Below are 26,687 nucleotides of genomic sequence, written 5' to 3' on the forward strand. Positions count from 1 at the left end.
TTTATTTGAAATGAACCCAGAGAAGTTGTGAATGCTCCATCCCTGGCAGTGTTCAAGGCCAGGCTGGATGAAGCCTTGCGTGGCATGCTTTAGTGTGAGGTGTCCCTGCCCATGGCAGGGGGGTTGGAACTAGATGATCTTAAGGTCCTTTCCAACCCTAACTATTCTATGATTCTAACTAAATTTTGCTGCCAGGCAAGTGATTTTGGGACTGATGGTCATCAGCCTGTGGGTGTACAACTTCAGAGCTCTTCAGTATTTCCTTTATTCAAAAATTCAACAATTTCAACATCCTACCTAAGCCACAGGCTAATACTCTCAGCTAACCACCTCTGGCAGTACACGGCATGCTCCAGATACACATAATTTGTAACTAAATAGTGGGCATTTAGGAATTATTGCTGTGCCTTGAAAAGGCCACATCACCACCACATTGACCTAAATGTATATTATATTCCTTTTATAACAGGTGGGTATCTTCTTTTAGCTCACACACAGAAATGTGCTCTTACAAATAAACAAACAAACAAACAAAAATCTTGGAAAAACAATGTCCAGTGGATTTCTTTTTTTTTTGTGAACTTTAATATTGACACCTACATAAAAGCCTAATCTGCTAGAATAAGATTATTCTAGGCTGGAAAGAAAAGGTACTGTGAACAAATTTTAAACTGAACCATTCTAGTAAATGAACACTGTTCATAAGTTTCAGTTTTCAATGAGTATAATTTAGGCAAATTGTACGTGGACAGTTTTAAAATTATATCCTTCCATTTTCCCTTATTTGACAAACCCACACTTAAGTCAACCCCAAGCACTTCTTTACATGTGAGCATTTGACAATTAAACTATTTTAAGGAGTAAAGAGGTTTTTTTTTCCTAGCTTCAGCTAATTCCTGCCTTCTGTCCTATGGACCTTTTCTGAATTTACTCATACTTTCAATTATTTTGTCAGCTCCAGTGGTCACATATTTTAACAACAGTGTTACTAAATTGGACTCAGAGCAAGTGTCCAGGTATACACTGGTAAAACAGGAGCAGCCATCCTAATGAAAGCAGGGTGTTCAGAAGGTCAAGATGACGCTACCCTGTTTAATGATGCCCTAAGATGATAAGCCTGGTCTGAATTTCCTATGCTACATATAAATGCTTAAGCTTATCACTTTCATCCATTTTCACATTCCATGTACAAAGGATTTAATTGCCAGTGTATTGTGCTGTTCTGAGAAAAAAAGTATTCATCTTATTTACAGAGACATAGATACAGGGAAAATAAGTATTTGGAACAGGAACCTGTGAACTTTTCTAAGAGTTAGCAGCCAATTACTACTCCAAGTCTAATAGCACAGCTGTTGTCCAACTATTACTGAGTGCAGTAATAGCCTCAGACTGAAAACTGTTAAGTGTCCTAGAACTTCTTGCCTGGTGCTATATCTAAGGAGCTCTCAGGTGCCTCTGAGAATAAGTTGGTTTCACCTGAGTGTTTTAAACTCTATCAAGAGATTTTCTGGTCTTTGTTTTTTGTTGTTCTGTTGTTTTTTTTTTCCCTAGAAAGCTCTCCATACCCATCACAAATTAGTAACAAAAAAATATCTATCCCCACTCCTGAGGCACCATCACCTAGTGGACAACCTGCTTCTGTCACACTTTGCTAACCATTGCCTTATGTCCTGGATCTCTGGCATTTATTTTAGTGCTAGTTATAATAAACATCTATTGTTAGTCTTCCCATTTCAAGAGCAGCATATTCTGCATGATTTTTAGCTGTAATTACTTTTCACACTTTCTTTTCACACGTTTTTTACATGCTCTGATCAGTCTAGCAATTAAACTTTCCCTTTCTAATTAACTAGCTTTCTACCAGTCAGAAACTGAATTATTTGCAAGCTACGGTAATGGACATTACTAGTTGGTTCGTTACGGCTTCTCAGAAAAAGCTGGTTTTGTCCTCCAGCCCTGAGGATATTCAGCTGCAAAATAGAACTACTTTTGAAATTACAGAAGTTCAAAAGCAGAAACTAGGAAAGCACAACCACCTTAGCACTTAAAAATATCTGCCCATTGTTGCCAGTTCCTTGTAGGTATCATCAGCTTTTAGAATGCAAAGGAATAAATGCATCAATAAAATATATTCACTATTATACCTTCCGTCTCAAATCCCTATGGGCACTTCAGAACTTATCAATTAACTTTGAATACACAAGTAGTATAATTCTTATTCATCTCAGCACCTGAAATCAGACTGAAAGTCTGATTTATTATCTGCTTTACCATACTGCCTTGTAACCTGTCATGGATCCGGTTCTATTGTGCTAAGTGCTGTCAAACAGGACAAAAAAAGTCATTCATGGTCTACAGAATAACTACATTTTAAAGTAATATTTACTTTAACACACCAGTAATACTACTATGAATTGAGCCTCCCTTTTCTTAGAATTAAAAGAACTCTACCCTATTATTCACACCAAAGCTTAAGCTCACCTTACTCATTAATTTGAGACAGTTTAAATGGGTATTGTGCGGTTATGTGACATATTTTACCTCAAGGCTTTTTAAAAGCAACTTAGAGAACAAACCACCTTAAACTAAACTGGAAAATGTGTTGAATAAACTGCCAAGTACCTTATAAGAGGTTTAAAGATATTCCACAGAATTTTTATGAAGTTGGTTGGATGTACAACATAGAGTGCTTTAAGGTTTTTCTTATACCTAGGAAAAGAAAATGAAATTGTTAGAAGACTGTTGAGTATCATAGATGGTAGAAATGAATAGCTACAACTGAATGGGAGGTATTATTACAAGAACATTATACAGCATTCTTTTCAAACACATTAAAAAGACCTAATTCAGAAGAAACTGAATGTAAAATGAAGCCCCCCTCCCAGAGTTTAAAAAGATGGTCAGTATTGGTGATACAATAGTAGGCCACGGTAACACTACCACATTTCTAAACAATGTCTGCTGTCTCATAGATTTAATACCAAGGGTGCAGAAGTGGGGAAAAAGAAAATATTGAGAATGAAGATTTTACAAACAATTACTTCATCTCCTTTTATTTCCTACTTACAGGAATTTCAGGTTGGAGAAGATTTCTAAGCTTTCAGATGTAAAATTTACACCTAATCTTCTATTTTTGCCACTAACTTTGCCTTGGTTTTGTTTATAATTACTAGAGGTGAAGCCAACTCCATGCTGTATTGTATTGAATGGTCTCCTTTGTATTAAAAAAACCCCTTTCTTCACTGTATCGTTGCTTGATTCTACACTGTCATATCATGACACATAAACAACAGATTCTAGTAGTCTGCAATTGAAATGGAAACCAGGCTGCACAAAAAGACTTTGCTCTTATTCAACATTATTGCAAAATTAAATTAAGAAGCACATAATGAAATATCCTGCTTTTATATATAAATTGTTGGTTCTTACTTTGTTAAGTTTGCTTCCCGAAGTATTCACCACTTGCTGTTATGAAACAATGATCGTGAACTCCTAAGAAAAAACCTCTTCTAATAGGTTATGATAAGAGAGGGAAAAGAGACTAAGACAGCAATTATAACAGTTCTTTGCTTTGGGTTTTAATTGGGCCCATACATCTTTGAATGACAAAAGCAACCTTTTCACAAAGCCACCATCATACACAAGCAAATAATTACCCCTGTGCATTTGGCACCACTGTGGACAAGAACCCAGAATCAACAATAAAAACTAACAGGGAAAACTCCTGCATAGTTTTACTGACATTTCTGTTTTAAGTTTGTTTTGTATATTGAAGCAATGGGCGTAAGTCATTGCTATTTCCTAGATTACAACTGAACATCCAAAAGACTTTACTAAGCCTCTGCTGTAAACCTTCAAAGCAAGATCTATTCTTTTGAAACTGTTCCCGTTCAACATCTGCTTTCACAATGCTAGCTAATCACTCTGTACTCTTCCCTGTCCTCCTTTTCCTTTGACTCCAAAACATACACAGGGAAGAAGTCTGAAAGGTGCTACTTTGGGGATTTTTTCCCCTCTGGCTAGTTTAGTTGAACACACATGCTGTGTTGTGAATGCTGCTCTGAGCTTCTCAATGACAGTATGCTAAGATGTTCTAACTGTGAACAAAATGATGGGTGTATGGTTTTGTCTGGCTACCTGAGCTTCTCTATTCCTCTTTGGTCCTCCTGCTACCTGGGCCATGGTGGGGGAATGAAGAGAATAGACGTCTGGCATAAGTGACAGTCATACTGTCCACCTGTAGGCATTGCAAGAGGCAACACATACTGCCCTTTACTACTTCTCCCCATACAGCAACTGTAAATTTGTCCTGGGATTCTCTCAGAAGGCAAATAGTACAATGTTTTATTTTCAGAAATTGTCAGTGCATGCCAAAAACCCCAGTATTGTAGTCTAAATCTCTCGTCAAAGACAAAATGTAAAGAACTTTTGCCTTTCTTCTCCCTCACCCAGTCCCAAAAAGAACAGATAGATGGTACTAACAATATTCAGAAACCTGCTAGCAAAAATAAGCTTTTTTGGTCTGTTCCTGAGTAGAGAGCAGTATCTCTTGAAAGCATTTAGAGGCTTCAGATGACAGCTCCCCGCTGCTACTCTTGAGAGCTGCTAAGCACAACCTCATCTTGTTGCTCACCGGGTTTTAGAGTATTAGGAGGTTATTGAGTGACATTCACGAAAGTCTGAGCTCTGTCACTAAACTAAGCAGAGGTGCTGTGCTCATCTCAACTTCAATTTCCAAAGTAAGGTTTGGTATTTCACTGGCCCTATTCCCAGTCTAGTTTAGAAATACCCAATAATCTTTTTCACAGTATCTTTTTTTAAGATCTGCTTCTTGTTTCAGCTCACATATTGGAAAAATCAGACACTTATGATCCATCTCCCCAACATACACATGCACACACACACACACTCTTACTATCAGGAAAAAACTATATGAACTTTCATGAACTATATGGAACTATATGAACTATATAGAACTAACATGAACTATATGAACTTTCATGAACTTTCAGTCATTTTGCCTTCTTGAGGCCAACTTGAAAACAAGTAACAACTTTCAAACAAGTAAAAGACTAACTGATCTCAACTGGAACTTTCTGCTTTGTTGGTAAGCGTGTGCTTTCAGAGAATGAACATCATAACTTTAGATTCTATCTACCTAGAAGCTTTGGCCTCAACTCACCATAACCAACTAACCCATGAAGTTATGAGCCATAGTCAGGCATATACAAGCACATCTGTCCCTCTAGGGCTTTAATGCTGCAAGGCCTGTGAGAGATGGACTGTTAGAAACTTTCCTGGTTTTGTACACACGTAGCCTTTGGATGATCAAAGGTTCAAACACAGCTGTAAGATAACCAAGAATGATAACCAACAAAGTGCCATAAGTATCTTGTCAAACAGTGCACTGAAAAGGCAACAGCTCTTGGTTTTGTTCCCAAAGCTTTTCAGACATTTGCATAACCACCAAAGCACTCAGCCATTCCTTAGAGCTACACAGAAGACACAAGAGAACCAACCGCACATATATCATTGTAAGAATTTGCAATGGCAAAATGAACTTTGTTAGATGTGGGCGGACGAGGAAAGATCTGCTTCCTTCATAGAAGTTAGTTACAGACATTACACAACCCAAAGAGTAAGACAAAGATTTTCGGGACATACTTCCTGTCAAATTCTTTGTAGGCTGTTTGTAACCATTTCAGAGATGGTTTATTCACACTTTTCAGGCCATAGTGAAAGTAGACAACTGTATAATCATTTTCTACATACTGGTCCAGAGTATACTTTAAGTACCTGAGGAGAAAAATAACATTTTAGTTTTAAGACAGTTTACTGGATGAGATTTTTAAAGCAGTAACTGAGAAAGAAAATGAGCTATTTTTGCACAGAACACTAGTGACTGCAAATTCGTATATGCTTCAATGTATTCATCTGACAAGTTTCTCTTGCTCTAGTGGCAATGTTGCCAATAATTCCACATCACTGCAAAGCCTGAAATATGAAAGAATGTGTATAGTTACAAAAACTATGGTGCTCATGAATCACTAAAAGATAAAGACAACGTGGGACTGAATTTTCCGAGAAATTTTTAAATATATGCATTTTAACTGTCAGCAACTTTATTTTGCTTTCTTCTTGTCTGTGTAAATTCCTTCCTTTTAGCCAAGCAAACAATGTAATTTTTGACTTTTCAAAGTAATAAATTAAAAAAAAATAAATCTATCTCCTCTGAAAACAGGTTAAGATCTTGAGTTGGGGTTATTCAGCCTGAAGAACAGAAGACTCTAGGAGCCTTCCATGACCTGCAAAAAATCTGGAGAGGGACTTTTTACAAGGACATGTAGTGACAGGACAAGGAAGAATGGCTTTAAACTGACAGAGGGTAGATTTGGATTAGGAAGAAATTCTTTACTTTGAGGATGGTGAGACACTGGCACAGGTTGCCCAGAGAAGTTGTGTCTGCCCCATCCCTGGCAGTGTTCAAGGCCAGGTCAGAAGGTGTCCCTGCCCATAGCAGGGGGGCTGGAAGCAGGTGATCTTTAGGGCCCCTTTCATCCAAAATGATTCATAGAATCATAGAATAGTTAGGGTTGGAAAGGATCTTAAGATCATCCAGTTCTAACCCCCCTGCCATGGGCAGGGACGCCTCACACTAAAGCATGCCATGCAAGGCTTCATCCAACCTGGTCTTGAACACTGCCAGGGATGGAGCATTCACCACCTCACTGGGAAACCCATTCCAGTACCTCACCACCCTAACAGTAAAGAATTTCTTCCTTATATTCAGTCTAAACCTCTGCTGTTTAAGTTTGAACCCGTTATCCCTTGTCCTGTCACTACAGTCCCTAATGATTCAATGATTCTATAAAATCTTGGGGTTTCCTTTCAATTTAAAACTTTTTAAATTCTTGAAAAATCCATTAGACCTAATTACTGATTACAACTTGTTACTCTAAACTGTTTTATTAAATATAGTTGCCTTTCTCTTGTTTGTGTGATGGGGACTGTGTTCATACATAATTTCCCTTAAAATTATTTAAAGAACTACAATACTTATTCCCATCTTGAAATAATACTGCATGCTTTATAAGCAGATTTCTGTGTGTTCATTCTTTTATGGTATAGTTTAAGATGCTTTTCTCTTACAATTGAGAATACTGTATGGCCTATCACACAGCTCAATGATTCAAATAAAGGATGATAGAGGAGTACAATCTGGCTTCACTTCTTGCTCTATTAGATTTCAACTTTCTCTAGCTTATTATTCTGTGATTGAGCCCCAGCTATTGGTCTTAATTGTATGTAAGTGATTTTCATTCAATAAAATACTTAGTACCATATGCCATTTATTAGGCTGCGGCTATCTACAAGTCTCAAGGCTGCTGTGGCTATCCAGCTTTGCAAAGAAAAGATCATAACTTCAGCTCTTACACTGCACTCCCATGATCACATATATCTGCTTATTCACTCAGCATACTGTAAATCTTAGCCTTCAAACAGCCTGGGACAAAGACTGCCACTGCAATTAATATAATGCTGGTTTGATCCCCAACTTGAGTATTAATGGTATTTTAATAGAAGAAGTAGTAGTAACAGTCATTCAAGACCTTTTAAAGAAGAGTTTGAAATTATATCTATATATATTTTTACACATGAAGTGCATGATATTTTATTTTACAGCATGGAAATTCCTTGGCACATTGCATCCAGAAAGCCTGTACTTGAGATAGTTCTGTGGGTATAAAATAACCAGTATTTTTGTACAATTACTTGTTCCAAGGCTGTAACAGAATCGCAGGGACATTACAAAAGCTTTACCAAATCAATTCTTTTAGTGATTTTGTCACAAAATACCTACCAATCTGGGCCTACTCTGCAGCTTTTTTCTCAGAATTCAACATCTGGGACTAACTACTTAAAACTAGATAATTTAATAGTTGTATTGCTAGCTTCACATTCAGACACCTGCCTTTGGTTCTCTCTTAGCACAGACTTTCCAAGTTAATTTGATGTCAGCTCAGATATAGAAAAACATGTAAGTGTTTAAGTCCAGAAGAGCATAAGAGCCAGAAACACTAGTTTCATTGAGGTGTCTCCTCACAGAACTAAGGAACACTTGGTAGAAATGTGGTTTTTCACACTCATTTCTTTGGCATTTCCTATTAATCGTTGCAGGTAGTTCCTCCAGGTGAGAAGCTGACCGCAATGGCTCTTTCTCCTAGAGGCTAACATTCCCTTTATGCTACACAGGAAACTTTGGCTTAACACTGTGGAAATACCCTAGCTGTGAAGAGCATAAAACTGAGGAACATGGTCTCAAACACATTTCTTAAGTAACTTGTTTTCTAATCCTTTTCTATTTCTGAAAATATAACAGTATTTCTGTCCTTTCCAATGATGGAGGTTACTGACAGCTGAAAGGTGCTCAAATATTTTGGCAATGGAGGCTGCACAAGAAGTCCAAATAATTTCAAAATGCTTAAAGAAGACAGGACTCTAATGGCAGAACAGATCTCAGTGTAGTGACAAACTACAAGGCAAAAAACATGTCCTGGTACCTTGCTTCAGCAAGTGTATAAGGAAGAATGTTGCAATTTTACATATTTACAACCTCTTCTAACACAAATAAACCCAAACATTACAAAGTGAGACACAAATAAAACAGTTAAGCATAGTATACTGTACATAATGCCCATCTTTATAAAAAAAGAAACTGACGTAAATAAGTAAACAACACTCTTGCCAAGTGAGTTAGGACATAAAGTTGAACAAATTAAGGCAAACACTGCCATTCACAAGAATATATGTATGGAACACTACAATATTAAAATTGCTTTTTCTTTGGTCTTCATTGTAAATTCAATTTTTAAATATAATCAGAATTCATTAAAAAAAATCAAGATTACAAGTTAATTTCAGTACACAGTGAATTGCTTCTGCTAGTCAAGATTCCAAGTGAAGTAATTCTGGCAGTTCCATCTACTTTTCATTCACTTATATTAAAACTAGTAGGTCTTACATCCTATTTTCATTTCACTGCTTGCCTCCTGCTTCTCCTGCCTGAAACCTCATGCACCTGCAAACAAGTTAATAGGAGTTCACATATGAAATGCAAAGTAGTCCGCACAGGAGATGGAGAGAAACTTACTCCAGTAATCTGGTGTGATTGAGCTGATGGGAGGGGGGCATACGGCAGCAACTGAAGGTAATCACCTTCCTTCCGGAATTATCATCACCTAGTGAACAAAACAATTAGTAAAGACAACACTCATTTACTTATGCAGTAGAACCTCACTGATCTGAAGAATACCTTATATCTTCTGATACAAGCTACTTCTATTTCCCATCATTACTCAAAACGTACGGCAAAACTTCACTGTCAAACCACATTGCCTAGAGAAAGTAATTTGGCCACCACTGCAATGAAATGAAGCAGTTGCTGGGAAAATGATGAAGCTAAGCAGAGAAAGTCATGTTCAAAGGTGGTTGGTGGTGCTTAACTCCTGACAGCAGAAACTTAAGCCTTCCTGCAGCATTCATTTGTGGCATATAACAGATTTGCTTTCTCTAGCAATCTTGTAAGTGGCCGGTTCTCACTTTTATTTCTGAAATCTATCAGAACACCACTCTGCCCACAAGCACTTGGGGCATCTGCTTTGTCACATTTCTCAGCTAGGTTTTTTTTTTAAACCCAACTCAAGCTTTCTTAGATTCCAGAAGCACTGCTACATTCAGACCACATTTAAAACACAAGCAAGGCATACAAGTATGCTTTTCATAATCTGAATAACCTTAACCTAACCCTAACCCTTAAGCGACCTATAGCTCCTCTGACAAAGCATATATTGCTGCACTACAGTTCATTTACTCTTTGACTCCTGACAGCTTCACTCACATTGTCTGTATAGACAAGGCTGGTGTTTGTACCATGCCCACCCCACACCCAAGTTTGACTCTCTGGAAAGCCAAATGCTCAAACTGAAGGTAAATTAGCACTAAAGACTGGGAGGTTAAGATTTTAACACGTCTACATGAAATATATCATTTCCTTACAAGCAATATAGAAACGCCACAGAAAGTGTTTAATCTGAGTTAATATTTGACATTCTTTGTATAATTTCATTCTGCATTATTCATTCCAAGCATGTGTTATCACCGGGAACTGTACCACATAACCCTTCTATTGATTTGTTGAGCTCTATCTAAGAAACTAGTTAGCTCTTTCTGCTCCTTGCTCATTTTGCTCACTGCTTTTACCACTAAAAACCTGGTTTCAAAATTCCAGTCTAAAAGTTACTGCAAAATTGTACAAATTTGTTCATATGCCAATGACATCACTCAGTTGAAGTAGCACTTCTCTTTCAGTGTTATTTACCATCCCAAAGGGCACTCTGAACAATAGTCATACCCCCTCCCAACCTTAATTTTACTGCTCAGAAACAAGTTAGACCACATATATCTTCCCTGACCTTTTTATTCTCTAACCTGCTCCAATGTAAATGCATTTTTCCTAAAGACAGGTGGCAAGAGTTAGATACTAAATTGCAGATGAACATCACATACAGGACTTAAAAAGATTTCCTAATATCAAAATCATTGTCTTTACAGAAAACCAAGATGAAGTATTAGTTTAGTTTGACAGATACAGGTGGTTTATGTCTGATGGTCATCCCACTCCTATTTCACAGAAAATCACTTCTCCTTTTTTATTTATACAACCAAAGAACCTTTTGATATTTTCTTTAACATCCTTTAAAGATTTAACTCAGATTAAATTTTGATAATTATCACAGTAGTCCTATATTTTGAACTTCCAAAACAAAGCTTTATTTGCTGGCTGTTTTTTTCTTCCTGGTTTTTTTTGGACTGCTTTTTTTTATTCTCTCAAAGATGGTTTTTCATCCCACAAAGCCTGTTTCGCATAAAAAATATACTCTGGCTCCAGGCTTAAATAAGATGCTTGAGTACCACTAAAGGAAGTATACGCACAACATTACAATTGTATGTACTCAGGTATGTCTACGTATTGTTCTTAAACAGACCATAATATATTTCCTGAAGTTACATTAAAGTGTCTCATTTGGTATTCTCAGAATAGTTATAAAGACATTATAATGTGACATCCATTAATACGTATGATGTACTAAAATTAAATTAAGAAACTAATAAAAGTTTGTTCTCTAAATCATGAGTTATGTGTGAAAAAAATGCTGTTACTGTAGAATATTGTTAGAGACAATGATTTTTACCAGGAAAATAAATCTAAGAAAGATCTTCATTTAAAGTACTAAATGAGCCATTAATTGCTACTGGTGATCACATCTGACAGCTTGAATCAAAAGCCAGAAAAAAAAAAAAACACCTTTATAAAAGACTGCAAACACATACACACTTAGAACATAAATAAACATAATTCCGTAGTTTCAAAAATGGGAAAAGTGAGAGGCAGAGAAACTTTCTCAAAATACCAATGGAACAGAGCACCTTGTCCTCCTACCAACAAGAGTTGCACAAGCAAACCAGAAAAGCTGACCAAGAACCTCAATTTAATTAAAAACTATATAACACAGTGCCAGCTTTAAATTAGTGACAGCAGCTAATGAAAGCAAAGAGGCTGTTTTTTCTTCACAGGTATCAATAACATTTTGAAACCCATCAAATTTTAACATGACATGTGAAGTGCTGATCAAAAAAGAAGGAGGCTTCCCATGCCCTCCATCAGAAAAGCTGTGGCTAAGCACTTTGGGAAATGGCCATCTCAGTTGATGGAACACTTGCTTCCCAGTCAGACATAGTTTGAATCCCATGACTTTGAGAATAGAATTTTTACCCAAATACGCAGACATGCAGTTTGAAGGGTAAAGAGGAAAGTGGCAGTTATTTGCACATTCAAAGGAGAGTGTAACTGGAAGCATGGCAATTTTAAATCAACACAGATTTGTGTTTTTATCCCACAAAAACCTCATTTCCCCGCTACTTGGACTTGCTCAGAAGTTAAAGATGCCTCACATCTACAGGGGACCAAGCAAAGAAAGAAGTGCAATTTCAGCTTTTCTCCTTGATGTTTTGCTTTCAGGTCAAAAATGTAGTTTTGTATTAACTTATTTTATTCCACAGTCTAAAGTCACCAAACGTTTTTAGATTGAAGCAGATAACATCCAGCCTCTCTGGAAAAATGTACTCCTTCCATTATCTTTCTGCACCAGTTTTTAGCTCCAAACATTCAGAAGAAAGCAAACTACAGAAAACAAGGAAGCATGATGCGCCACATATACTTATATGTCCCTTCCTTTTTGCCACAAAGAAAAACAATCTTAAGTGTCTTTTAAAGTAACAGACTGAAATTCCTCCTTCAAAATAGAAATAAAAAGAACCAGCACTGTAGCACTGTTCCATTTACATATGCTTCGCCAGTTGCACATTGGTATTTGTGACATAAATCAGTCTGTAATTAATAAACAGTTATTAAAGCTTACATCTTTTAAAAATGTCCTCTATTCTTATGTAATTGTATTTCCACACTGGTTGAATACAACTCAAAAAGTCTCCTTTGCATACAGTCGAAGCCATTGTTATGGAAAGCAGCTATAAATCACTCTAATTTGTGAGAAGTGAGGATAAATTTTAGATTTTTTGTAACTCAACAGTGGAAAACAGATAACTGTAAGAGGTGGATAAATTACTGCAAATATTTTCACCTAAATTAATTCTTTTTCTTTAATTAATTAAAAAAAGAAGAATATCTCATTGTCTTTCAATCACAGCATGAAAAGTAAAGGAACAGCTTTCAGAATTGCTTTAAAATAGCCATTCCGGAAATTATACTTATCTTATTCAAAGAGATTAAAACCATTATAAAGTAGGTACAAATAATATAAAATTATCTGCTTCAAATGGGACTGGCTTCTTCCAAGGTGTAAAGGAGATCCGAAGAGTTCATCCTTCCCTCACTTGAATCTAAATCCAGACAACATTCAAACTTGACTCCATGCCCATTCTTACTGGGGATAGGGAGGTCTCATTTTGTGGAGGTGAAACATATTTGGATCATATTTCACCTTGCCTATGATCTGCATTCTTATGCACACCTCCGTGCTCTCCTTTTACATCCCACCATCAGAAATGCTTTAGAGAGTGCAGACTGCTGTCTGAAGTATGCTTCTGGTCTGTGGCATTTAAACTGTTCAGTAGATTTGCAAAACCCCATCATATGTTTCTGACTGAAATGGCAGCTAAAGTCACTCTCTTCTGAGAATAAAAGGGGCTAGGGGACTTACTTGCCTGCAAGAGAATGTAGTATTGAGGACAAAACCATCAGAGATAATCCAACATTTCAGACTCTTGGTATCAATCTTGTGAATACCTCCACTTGTTCCGGCAAATTTAAGCCAGGAGCATACCTTATATTTGGACTTTATTTCAAGCAAACACTGATACAGAGCAAGTCCCAAGATGAAACTATTGAAGGTATAGGTAGGTCTCTTTAAAAAACACTGTGGTTTTCACTCCACCGTAATGAAGTACGTTCCTATTTCCTAACACAGGCATAAGGTATATTTACATGAGATGAAGCCAGGTGGGACTACTCAGGAAAGGGCAGGCTGGTTATAATTCTGTCTCTACTGCATGTTCTCTGTTTTACCAACAGTAAAAGCATGAATACTTAAGGAGAACTGCTCCAGTGTATTTCATTCTTCTCATTCCAAAATATCCCCCTTCTTTTGGTTCCCCCACAATTTTAACTCTTCCAAGTCAAATGATAGATTCCTGACACTATAAAAGTTACATGTTTTGTTTGACATGGCAATACATAAACTTTTACTCCTTTATTTTTAAATAAAGGGAATGCCTTATTAACCTGTCAAGGAGAACTTACTAAGGTTGCCAACTTGTCTCCTTTTTCCTCGGTCTAAAGGAATGAAGAAGAGGAGCTTTGTCTAAGCACAGACTCTGGGGTTTCAGCTCATTACCTGCTAGCTCTGCCCAGAGCAGCAAAAATCATGATGGCTCCTCCAAGGAAAATAAACACTAAAGGACCCTTTAGGATTAACACCACCAAATAACAAATGCTTATGCCTTCCACAGCAGCTTTAAGCGAGTGAAGAATGAGGAGCAACAACAAACATTTAGAAAATAGTTGTGCATGGCTAAAATTGAAGCAGTAAATACATGGCACATCAGAATTTGATATTGAACATACTTGGCTTGAATCTCTCTTCTTAAGCCTACAAAAAGGCTTGAATCTCTCTTTTAAAGATCATGTTGCACTGTGCAATACAGCAGATGGAAGAGATTCTTAGGTGGATAGTTAGAGTGACTTTGGTGCATCCAGTGTGTCAGTTAACACATGCATTTCACACTTTGTCAATGTGATTTCAAGGGTTTCATTATAACTTCTATATCTTGGTATTTCCCCCATCCCAAAACGGATGCTTGAGTGAGAAACATCATAGTGGGTTAGTAGATAGCAGCTTTTGAATCACAAGACCATGAATCTGTTACTCCCTTGTTTATGAATTTGAGTCTTACGTTGGATGGTTAGTTTTGAAGAAGGGAAAGGTAATTATTATCTGTGTGTAATAAGCTTCCAAAACAGAAGGTAGTATGGGTAAAATTCTCCTCCCACTGTGTCAGAAGCCAAATTACCAGCGGTTTCTCTCCCCTAGTCACCCATGCCTCACTAGAGGTTTTGCTAAAGTTGATATTCGCTGGCACGACATCCTGTTTACAGCTTGAATTCAAGAAGGTACTTAAGTGTAACCCGAGTTCATAACTTTCCTGAAAAATCATAATCTAGGCTCACTGAAGTATGAGGTGCAAAAAGCAAGCACAGCACAATCCTAGACTTCATTAGGATGAACAGTGTTAAATACTGCTATTTGTTTCTCATTGTATCGATTTCTTTAGTTCAGGATTGTGGTTATTAATGCTACTAATTTAACTAGCACACTGGTGCCAAAAATAAGCCCAAAGGGAAAAAAATAGGCTATGCATACTGTAAAGAAGTGCTTTTCTATCATGAACATGTCTTATATGCTGCCAAACTGTTTTAAAAATAAATAACTGCAAACATTGAATGATCCAATAGTTAAACATGCTATGTACCCATAGCTTCTCTCCATGTCACAACAGAAAGTCAGATGATAAATGCAGTTAACACTTATGTCAACAGTTTTCTTTCTGCCTTTTGTTAGTTTTTATACAGTAACCCATATACCTTTGGTTGCACATCCTTTCCAGGGCAGACTAGAAAATGATTAAGTGTGACTACACATTTCAAGTTATTCAGAAAACAAAACAGCTTATCACAAATAAAGTACAAATCTGTTACAGCCACAGCTAGGCCTTAAATTATAATATATCGCTATAGTTATATTTGAAAGCAAGATTAAGCCTAAATATTTGGCTCGTAATTCATCCATAGAAAAGCATTGAGTTCGTATATTACTGTTCAGCTGCTTTTCAGGATGAAGGCTGAAGGCAACAATATGATTCCTATGCATCACCTTGAGGAATACAGTAAGAAGAATGTGCTAAAGGGTGTAGTAGGGTAAAGTCATAGTGTTTTCCAAACATACCTGCTAACTGGATGATGCCATGTCTTGCAACATCATAGTAGGGGTGATTGATATTTAACCCAGGATCCTCAAGTGCTGGAGGCATAGATGTTTCTTCCTGTTCTGTCTGTGTATCTTCTGCTTCATCTTTTTGCAGTTCTAAAGGAGCAAGCAAGACTGTTTAAGTGCGAATGAACAGAGAAAAACTTTTGCCTCCAATACGTTATTTAAGGGTTGAACTGTAGCTCAGTCTGTCAAAACCACTGTCATTTATCACTCTTTGTTGCAGCTTCAATTCAGTTTCTTGTCCTTGCCCTTTCTCATGTGTGGGAACCCTTCAATACTTCAAAGTTATCTTCATGTCCTCCTTAAATTTAGTATTTACTGTTTTGCTCACAAAAATCTCAACAATGACTGGACAGCTGGCATACTGTGACCTTGATATTCACAACTACTGAAGTTTTCTCATCATTTTCTACACTCCCACAATCTGCTTTTGTATCCATCTACAGCTTCTTGACTTTCATTTCAAGGATGCCCAAGTGGAGAAGTCAAAGCTTCAGTATGCTACCACGTGCTTTGACAGCTATTCCATATTAACACCCTGCGTGAACGCTCTCAGAGAGCAGACTCATTACTTTGCATAAAGGTAGGAAATTGCAAACAAATCTCCATCTCACCTCCCCCACAAATTCAGTTTCCTTGAAATCCTTTAACTTTCTGAACTTGCAATAGGGCAAATGCAGCCAAATGTCTATCAAGAACATACTCCAGTCATAGGCCAAGCAAAGACGTAAAAGCCTGCTCAAAAGCACAGTAAAAATGAATTACCATCCTTCCCCCAGCTTCAGTAGATTCTGGATTATATCTTAGAATTACAATCTACTCTGTACTGAAAGATACAACACAAGGTTAACTGACCTTGTTCCAGGCTTTTTTGGTTATGTTTTGGTTTTTCCCCCTAGTTTTTTCCAAACTGTTATAACATTCAAACAGAACTGGTCCTAAGTACGAATCCAAATAAACACAGATTTTGGGATAATTACTGTCAATAATGCTCTACACTATTCATGTAAATGTTTTCTAGAACCTGCAGGAATAACATTAAATTGACACACTAACGGACAAGTGTCATGGGGGCTTAAAAGAAAAAAAGGCACATGTAAAAAAATTCTGATAAGATGCATCATTCCCTGTATGTCATCCATCTCTTTTTATCATGCAAATTTTAATAAGGTAGAATTAATGGTTTTACCTACAACATTATTAGTGACCCTTTAAAAAATGCTGTAAGAATATTGTGCCTTCTAATCATCTGTGTATTTCATATGCCTTGACCACCATGCAAGACACTAGGGCAGAAAGAACATATTAAGTATTGATTTCAGCCAGATTTATGTGCCAGTACCTAATAAGTGTTAGAGGAAAAACTCTTAGTAAATATTTCAGAATGCTTTCCACTCACAGTTTCTCAGTATCTTTCTAGCCTATAAACAGCCAGATGAAAGGTTTATTGTCTCATTTTTATTTTTAACATTATTTGTACTAAAAATGCATTTCACAAGGATGAAAAATGCCACTAGTGGCTGGGATTCTCAAAGATAAACATGAGTCAGGAACGCATGTACTACTTTTACATTTCTTTATGTCTGAATTCATATTACAGCCTCAGAAAATAAATCAGCAGTCTTATAGGAAAACAAATCTGCTTTTAGAAGTACACAATTAGAGTCCTCTTTATACATACAAAAAATTACAACTTTTATTATTATCTCCAAAATATGTATTTTTCTACCCTTTAAAAGTGTATCATATGTAGAAAGCTAAACTAACCTTACTTGGAAAAGTATTGAATGTTTCTGACCCAAGAGCTGGGAAGAATAATATAAGTATAATGTAGTATATGAATGTCATGATTTTTTCCTTTTTAAAATATTTTAGTCCCGTTAAAACAAACCATTGTTTTGTGTATTTGATTTTTGTTTTGGTGGTGGGTTTGTTTTTTTTTTCATGTCTGAGCACTGTAACCAACTAAAGTAACAAAAACTTGCAAAAGGGAGAGAGGAAAAGAAACAGAAAATGGTAGTCTTGTGGAGACACAAAGCAGCAACTATGAACCATCTACCTGCCATAATCCACTGAAACTTAACATGCTTTATTAAAAACAAAATGTATATTCCAGGTAAACACAACAGAAACAGCCAATATGCTAAATACAGCCTTTGGTACAGAGAGGCAGAGGTAAATCCTTCTGTAAAAAATTATTTTTTAGTAAGCATAAAAAAGACATGTTTCCAAAAAGCAGGGGTAAAGATTTGTAATTAAGTATAGATACCAAGCTTTTTGAGCCGTGTCATAGAACTAGAGAAGCAAAGTAAATATGTATGCCCATTTGTACTGCACTTACTCACAAAGACTAAAGAAGTTGGGCAAAAAAGAAATTATTGGGCAAAAAAAGAAATTCAGAGCAGCCCTGCGGCGGACTTGGGGGTGTTGGTAGATGAGAAAATGAACATGACCCAGCTTCAGTGTGCACTTGCAGCCCAGAAACCAACCATATCCTGGGCTGCATTAAAGGGAGCACGACCAGCAGGTCGAAGGAGGTGATCCTGCCCCTCTGCTCTCGTGAGACCTCACTTGGAGTATTGTGTGCAGTTCTGGTGTCCTCAACATAAAAAGGACATGGAACTGTTGGAACAAGTCCAGAGGAGGGCCACGAGGATGATCAGGGGACTGGAGCACCTCCCATATGAAGACAGGCTGAGAGAGCTGGGGCTGTTCAGCCTGGAGAAGAGAAGGCTGTGTGGGTTGCCCAGGGAGGTTGTGAATGCCCCATCCCTGGAAGTGTTCAAAACCAGGCTGGATGAAGCCTTGGGTGATACGGTTTAGTGTGAGGTGTCTCTGCCCATGGCAGGGGGGTTGGAACTAGATGATCTTAAGGTTCTTTCCAACCCCAACTGTTTTATGATTCTATGATTCTAACTCTCAACAGCTATCATATCTACAGAAAAGCTAGTTGACTCTGATCTAGTAAGATAATTCTTTGCATATTCTTTTTGTCATACCTACTTCCTCCACCCCCCCGCCCTTCTTTTTTTTTTAATGTGTGTACAAGAGGACTGGACCTCAAGAGATGTTTTGTAATAAACACAAATAAAAAAAAGAAGATTCATTGTTCCAAACTGATGGAGACCTCTGCTCTATTTTACTCCTGCACATGATAGAGGAGTTTATTGCCTTGCTCCATGAGCTGTAGCAGATTATCATTGTTACTACTTACAAAATATTGCTGCTGAACATGTGAGACAACATGAGGGGCCTGATCCAGAGCTTGCAGAGGCCGAGGGGAAAATTGCTTTCAAAGGATTTTGAGTCAGGCCCTAGGAGCTAAAAGACCAGCCAGCTGCTCCTGAAAGTCATGATGTGGAGAAACCAGAGCTAAGGCAAGAAAGGAAAGGGAGGCGTGGGGGGAGTAAGAAACAGGAGGTAATACCTGGAACATTTGTGCTCTGGGGTTCAGCCTGGCATCCTCAAGAATTCACAGAAAAAAGAAAAGGTATGCTGATCTTTCAAAATTATGAGGCTGCTAATGCCACAGTCATATTGCTCAGCTCAACTAACATCTTTGAAATAACATGCAATACAGCAATCTCTATGTTCATTCAACACTTGTCTGTTTGGAGTAATGACTCCCATTTGTGCCACAATATGTGATGATGGTGATATTCCAATAGCCTAGAATTGCAGTAGGAACATCTACCAATAATTCATAAAAGCTGAATGTATTAAACTAACCTTCAACCCTAATGACTTTAGTAGGATACACATCAGTACAGTGGCTGTAACTCATTTTGGATTGCTCCAAGAAGTATTACAAAATATAGATGAAGCCTCTCACTTACTGAATATCCTCTATTAAATCACCTGCAACTCTACACAGATGCCATTTGAAGTATAATAAAAAAATATTTACCTATTTCAGCTAACTTCTCATAGTCAATCTCAGACATGTTCCCCTTAGGAACAAGACTATGCAGATCTTGCTAACTGATTCTTGCAGGATGAAAAGGTCCTTGGGTCAACCCTACAAAAATAAACAAAAGCAGTTGTCATCACAACATCACGTATTTTACCCACTTTAAAGATATAAAAAGAAAACAAAAAACCACATCAGAAATCTTACAGTCCAGTTATTGTAGAGGAAGCACCATCAGCATCTGGCCACCATTTTCTTACAACATAGAATATTGTAAAAGCTTTTTTAAAACAGTGGTCCAAAGAAAAAAAAAGCTTTGCATGACAAAAACTTGAAAAATTGACCTTTTTTATTTTAGACTTACATATTACACATTTTTAATCATAAACATTAAACTTGCAGATTAATTCAAGAAACAACTAAATCACAATTATTTCTTAGTTTCATTTCTCCGATCAAGAAGATGCATATACTCCATACCCTCACACCAAAGTCACTTACTCTGCAGCAGTTGTAAATTTTATCACAGGAAATATTCCGTACCCCACATCTCACATGAAAGTGCTTCATGAAAATTGCAAGTGAGCATTAACACATAAAAAATCCTGAAAAAAAACAGCAGTTCCTGTGCGTAATCACTGCTTTTTGTCAAACACTCTGTGGAGTGCTTTGTAAACAGAATACTAAGTAACACACTCAAAGTGAGCATCAGAAGGGAAGAATACAATTCAGGAGAACTGTTTCCCCAAGCAGCTGCTCCAAAAAGCAAAATGAGTGCTTTCCTTAAATTAAAAACCCAGACTCAGATGTGGAGGTAAGAGAGAAATCGAGTTTTTATAACTTTCCTGTTAATTTAACACCCCTACCTTATACCAGTTTGTTTTCATCTAAATACATTAAATAAAGAGAAAACAGCAAATTCATGTCTTGGTTCTCAAAAGGCATACACAAGCATATTCTTCTCTTCTGCCAAGAGGTTAGAGTTTTTATTTCTCCTTCAAGCCCCTGAAACTGGGAAATTATTTTGGACCAAAAAAAGAACAGACAGTTTGCCTGTGTGCTGATGCCCACGCTGCACATCCCAAAGCTTAACTAGGTTTATTCTAGACCCACGAGCCTGAAAGTTAGACAGCATCTTTTTTTAGACAGAAAAAGGATCTATAAGTAGTTTTTTAGAAGTAAAATGTACATTGACAAAACAAGTAAATATCTGTCTAATTATAAGCTTATGTTCACCTATTTTCCTGAGGAGGAATTAGTCATTAGAGCAATCACGGGTACTGTGTGTGTGGAGTCAGGCTCTAACAAGTTAATGCAGTCTATCCTTTGGGTATCTGTTTACGCAGGCAAAACAAATTTGCATCCTAGTATATGACTAGAACACCCAAGTACTACAGTAAAATAAGCACCCACTAACCATTACAATATTTAAAAGAGCTTGTGATGATTAATGAAAGTTTCCCACAAATTTGCACAGATCTGATACTCATAGTAATTATCACCAAGGGCAACGATGCATTTCCATAACTTGCTGTATTGCAGATAAAATATGAACATGGCTCTACCACTTCGAAAATCTTTAAACACCAACTGTTTTATAACAATCTTGTTTCCTGTTGAAATTATTATATCCTTTTACAGGAAACTCTCAAGTTAAAAGCACACACAGAAAGAAAAGTCCTGTTTAGTTCAAAAGAGAAAATTATGCAATTTCTCACTAAGCAACAATTTGCTTAAAAAACCAAAAGCAATTCAGGGCCAGATATAGAGTTAAGAATCAACTAGGTTGGAAAAGACTTTTACGATCATTAAGTCCAACTGTTAAAAATTATTACTATATATTAAATATGCATTTTAGTTCATATTAATTTTACAAGGTATTCAAACTGAGAATTCCATTGTTGCTTTTAAATTCTGATGCAAAAAGCTCCAACTTAGTGATCGTTATTCCATAATTATTATTATGAGTGGTATTTAGACATTTCCAAAATTAACAATTGGCAACTAACATGATAGTGCATGGGTTTTTTTTGCCACTAAATTGTGACAGGTATTGTGGATGAATTAATAATTGCCAGATTGACACTTCTTCAAGTAAATAAAAGTATCTACTTCAAATAAATAAAATGTTAAAATGTCTTTGAAGCAAGGTGCAGCTGCAAAAAAAAAAAGGGCCAAAAAATGCTATTTCTATCTTATCTGAACAATTTCTTCCTGCTTTTTCCCTTTTTCCTAAACAAAATGTTTACATTTTGTAGAAATCAAAGAATGGTTCTAGGTTGGAAGGGACCTTAAAGATCACCCAGTTCCAATCCCTCCCTGCCATGGGGAACATATGTCTAAATTCAACCTACATCTCCCACTTGAACTCATACCACTTAGCCTCCAAGCCCACTGAGTATTTCAAGTTGCTCTATGCTCTATGCTCAAGCTGGAACTTGACCACAATAAACTCTTTGTGGCTTATTTCTCTGTTACATTTTTCAGTTTATTTTTCATAGGCAACTACCTGCATTCAGCCGAACTCAGAACAAAGAAAGCCAATGTTCAATATATCTGATCTTCAGAGTCTTCACCCCAAAGAAATATTTCCCAAAGCTCTTATAAGGAAATGGGGCTCTACCTTCCTTCTAAAGTACCTATTTACACCAGGACTTCCCATGCTATTGAACTTTAACTGTAAATCATAAATAACATCAGGAGTCATAAAAATTAGGCTATATCTTTGACACTGGAATGCGTTTCAGATTATGTGAGTAGTGAAAGTCTCGATGAATTGATGGAACAGAGAAAAAAGCCATCTCCTTGAGTCCCCAGCTAAAGAAAAATAAAGAGAAACAAGAGATAAGAATCCTGCTGCAGAGCATGGAATGAAAACCAATTTCTCCTTCACACTAATTGCTACCACTATCGTTAGAAGTAGTGCCTCAATTTAAAGAGGGTAGATTTAAATCTCTCTGAAAACCTGCTGAAAAACATCTGGCTTCTATACCGCAAAGTTACCATACAAGTGAGAACAACTATGTTAGCGTTAAAACATTCGCAAACATTTAACACACAAAGTTACCAGGAAGATAGAAATAATTTAAGTAGAATCAAAGAATAAGGGAAATGGGGAAGAGACCATCTGCCTGGTTTTCAGCTTACTGTTCCCTTGGGGCTGCAATTAGAAAGTTTCCAGTTACAAGACAAATTTATTGTAGCACCCTCGGAAATTGATTTCCCGTTGACCTCAGCATTCTCTGTTCCTAGGAGATAACATAATCTCCTTAATAGTGTTCCATGCCACGTATCACTGTTTCTAGTAAACTGTCAGATTTACTACCTTCCCCCCACCTTATACCACCAAAAGGACAGTAAAAAAAACAGCCCAAAAGAGCTGAACTACAAGCATTTTATTAATACTAGAAATTTGGAAGTATTTTACAAAATACCATAGTCTATATCCCTCCACAGACAAGGTTATTATTTCCTGACATCCCTAAAAGTGCATTACTTTATTGAAAATGAGGGCAGTCACGCACACAGAACTGCTTGATAATGAACTCACATCTATGGATAGTCCAAACAAAGGCGAGGGATTCCTTCCAACATTTGTCAAGGAACAGAGATCTTTGATGCCTATTCTTTCTGTTCACTCAGCTGTCAGATACATTCTTCAAATTTAAATGGTGTGGCTTCTCTTCCCCTCCATCCCCCCAGTGTTCTTGCATTCCACTGATATTCTTTGTTACTTTTAATATATGTGACACAGCTCCCCGTGTAACATCAGTCTGCAATTTACATTTTGATAGCATGAGAATGCTGTGTAAACCCAGTATTTGCTAAGGGGTAATGTCTACAAAACCAGGTAAAGTGGTTTCAGAAGATTATTTTATTATTTATAATACTGCAGAAACTTTGCTATGGCATCTATAAACACAGCAACACATGAGCCGAGTGCATAATGTACTCATGAAAAGTACACTCCAAACATCCTCCTTTTCTTCCCATAGTTGTCTGCACTAAATAGTATTTTTCTTCAGTGTATTTCCTACACAATGTCCACCCAAATCCAAAGTCCATATTCATCATTAGAAGCTGCTTTCAGATATTTAACTCAATTTATTTTTATGCTCTTTCTTGACCTACCATTCCTTGTTGGCAATGTGCTGCTGAAAATCAGCTGGAGCATGCGTAGCAAGTAGACACCAAGACTGCCAGAACTGAAATACACTTTTCAAAATAAAGTACTGTGAAGCCTGGAAAAGCAAATATTCTAGTGTTACCTCCACACATCAATATAGATAAGTGTTATTGAACAGTGAAATTCAGGAAAATTTAAACAGCTTTAATTTTATTAATTTTTCCATTTGGGCTCTAGTCCCAAATTGATTTTACTACTGTGATACAGTCCATTGATTTTGGTGCAGTAAAGATAAATATACACAAATTCCTAGAGCTGGGCACTTTTCTCTGCAATGTCAAAACATTTTTAACCAAACTTTCCATTAAAAATATCATTTGCAAATGACAAAATTATTCAACAATTTATTTTATTATTCTTTTAAGGAAGGATTCTGACAGACATACTGGTAAATTTACAAGTAGAAAACTAGCATTTTGAAAAGTTCAATACAAGTTTACAAAAGGTTATCCAACTATGTGAGGATATTTCAATCACTTTAAAAGCATAATCACTGCTCTTAACTGCATCTGCATAAATTTATTTCCAGATCACTTGATGCACAACAATGTCATGGTAGAATTTAAAGAAAAATATTAGAAATATTCCTGAAACTGTTCAGCATTTACCTGATTTTAACATGGTTTGGGTTCTTAAATGTGAAGCTGACAACACTGTTCTTTCACAAGTAACAAAAACATTAAAGATTTTATAATGGTTAACACACATCTCCATACAAAATAACCCTGTGCTGTAGCATTACTACTCTGTCCCAAAAATAACATATAAACTTCTGCAGTTTTAAGCCTATAATGAAAAATATTATGTTCAAACTGAAGAGTAAAAATAACAATTAAATGCATATGGTCTTAAAAAGAATCCAAACAAAAACCTTATTCTTTCTGTACCACATTAGTTTGGGGAATTTTGAGCTTCTTTTCCTATAATGATCAGAGAAGCAGCACACACAAAAGCTAATTCCTGCAACAGATTGAGACACAGCTTTGAATATTAGAAAGAAAGGAAGCAACTCTCCCTGTCGTGAGTCTCTGTGCAATATAATACACCCAGTTACACACTGATAAAACAGCACTGGTTTCTCTGAAAGCAATTTTCTACTACTCATCCAATTGGTGCTTGGAAAATATGCAACAGCATTTAGTTGGTGATGGCATATATTGACCTAACTTGGAAATAAGCCCAAGTCTGTTTGTTTTGTTTGTTTGTTCCCTCCTCCAGTATTTACTTTTGAACAAATACTAAAGCATTATTCTACAATTACACAAACACACCCCCTAACATTATTTTCCTGTCTACCTCTCTACCAAGTTCTTCTTTTCTCCTTTTTTCTGTTGTCTTGTTGCTAATGAAACATGACTGAAAGAGCAAATATGTGTTTGTACTCCCTCAGTATTTAAAATTATACTGGCAACTAGAACTGTGATTTTCTAAACAACAGTTTTCATTTGTCATAATGTTTGGTGAAGCTTGATGGCTCAACAACCTCAATAAACAAATTTCATCACTGAGTTACCAGTGTGAATTCAGTGTGAACACAAAGCAAACTATGCTCACCACGTGGATGTAGAGCAGCAAAGACAGGAGAGACCAGTAACTTAACAGAAAGAGTAAGTGCTGTTATCAAAGACGATAAATGTAATTTGAAGCATTTTCTTAACCCCTTGTTCAGAACAAAAATATATTAATGTTGAAGGGAAGGAAGTGCCTACATGCTATGTTGTCCTTGGTCTGATAATAAATCAGACTTCAGTTTCTGATGCCATAAACTGAGTCACGTTTAGCCAGCACCACATTCATTTAAGGCCAACCTTCGTTGTATATAAAATAAACAAAACAATGTTTGCTACACTGTGCAGGAGAGTGAATTCTCAGCAGGGAGAATGGTAAACACTGCATAGTGCTCTTCTGAAATGAGAAATTTGTTGCTGGACAGTTATTTTTTCCCTCAGAGAGAGCCTGGGGAGAAAACAATATTCATTTTGGTTGGTTTTACACATTCATGTATAACAAAATTTAGAACATAACTATTTAAAATAGTATGGATGCTGGAGTGATAAAAAGATATAAAAGTACAGTGCTATTGCCTAGTACAGTGCAACGGCACCCTTCCTGGGGCAGAGCCTGTGTTGTGGTCTAGGATGTCATTTACAGGTTGTGCTGGGCCATGAACAACCACTGTGGGAGGCATAAATCCAACTCCATCCATTCCTGTCTTTCCTCTGAGTGCTATCTCTTGACTGCAGGCTGCCTAATAAAAAATTTTCCCACAGTTATATACTGTGTCCAATCTCAAAGTCTACTGCAATGTGCCTGCCTCTATAGTGCTTGTGATCAACTCTGTTGCAGGACAGGAGCAGGTAGGTAAACAGAACAGGTTATACTTTGAACCTGCAAGTTTTACTAGACTGCCTGTCTCTAGTTTTCCTCCTCTGCTGGGGAAGTGGTGACACTATCATTTCATTAACCATGAAATACGTAAGCACAGTCTCTTCCCTGCACCCTGCCATACCTTCTCTGCTGGAAGGAGTCAAAAATCTATTTATGGGAAGAATTAAGCATGTCAGAGTGAAATAAAGATTGTTTCCCTACTGCATATAAATATCTCCATGTATCAGCCATTTACAGTTCTGAAAGCACTAAAGCAAAGGGGTTATTTCTACCCATTCTAGCAAAGAGGTTTTGGAATACTCTTTTGTTGTCTGAAACAGTGGAGTTACTTTCTTATCGCATCCAACTGGTTCATCTGGCACAGTGAAAGCACGTGGAAAAATAAAGTGTCTAGTGTATAAACAATTAACAGAAAGCCATGTATGCTTGCTGCATCATTAGGATAAAATTATCCAAACATGGATAAGTGGCTGCAATATGACACACTACACCATTTTTTGGTTCAGTGTAAATGTTTATTGACTAAGCAAAGATTGCTATAATGTAATCATAATAAACATTAATGATCAGTCATGTA

General features: G+C 36.8%; 1 protein-coding gene across 1 annotated transcript in view; it reads right to left on the minus strand.

The window, feature by feature from the left end:
• The window catches only part of ARHGAP8 (Rho GTPase activating protein 8), a 52,363-nt gene extending 32,773 nt beyond the window's left edge, over window positions 1-19,590 (minus strand). Inside the window, exons 1-5 of the mRNA XM_034063338.1 lie at window positions 19,534-19,590; window positions 15,582-15,719; window positions 9,152-9,239; window positions 5,665-5,796; window positions 2,623-2,709 (exon numbers count right to left, since the gene is read on the minus strand). Coding sequence (XP_033919229.1) covers window positions 2,623-2,709; window positions 5,665-5,796; window positions 9,152-9,239; window positions 15,582-15,719; window positions 19,534-19,570 — 482 coding nt within the window. The 5' untranslated portion in view covers window positions 19,571-19,590. The remainder of the gene's footprint in view (window positions 1-2,622; window positions 2,710-5,664; window positions 5,797-9,151; window positions 9,240-15,581; window positions 15,720-19,533) is intronic.
• Between the last annotated feature and the right edge of the window lie 7,097 nt (window positions 19,591-26,687).

This window comes from Melopsittacus undulatus, chromosome 5 (assembly GCF_012275295.1).
Source record: "Melopsittacus undulatus isolate bMelUnd1 chromosome 5, bMelUnd1.mat.Z, whole genome shotgun sequence".
Classification (NCBI taxonomy): domain Eukaryota; kingdom Metazoa; phylum Chordata; class Aves; order Psittaciformes; family Psittaculidae; genus Melopsittacus; species Melopsittacus undulatus.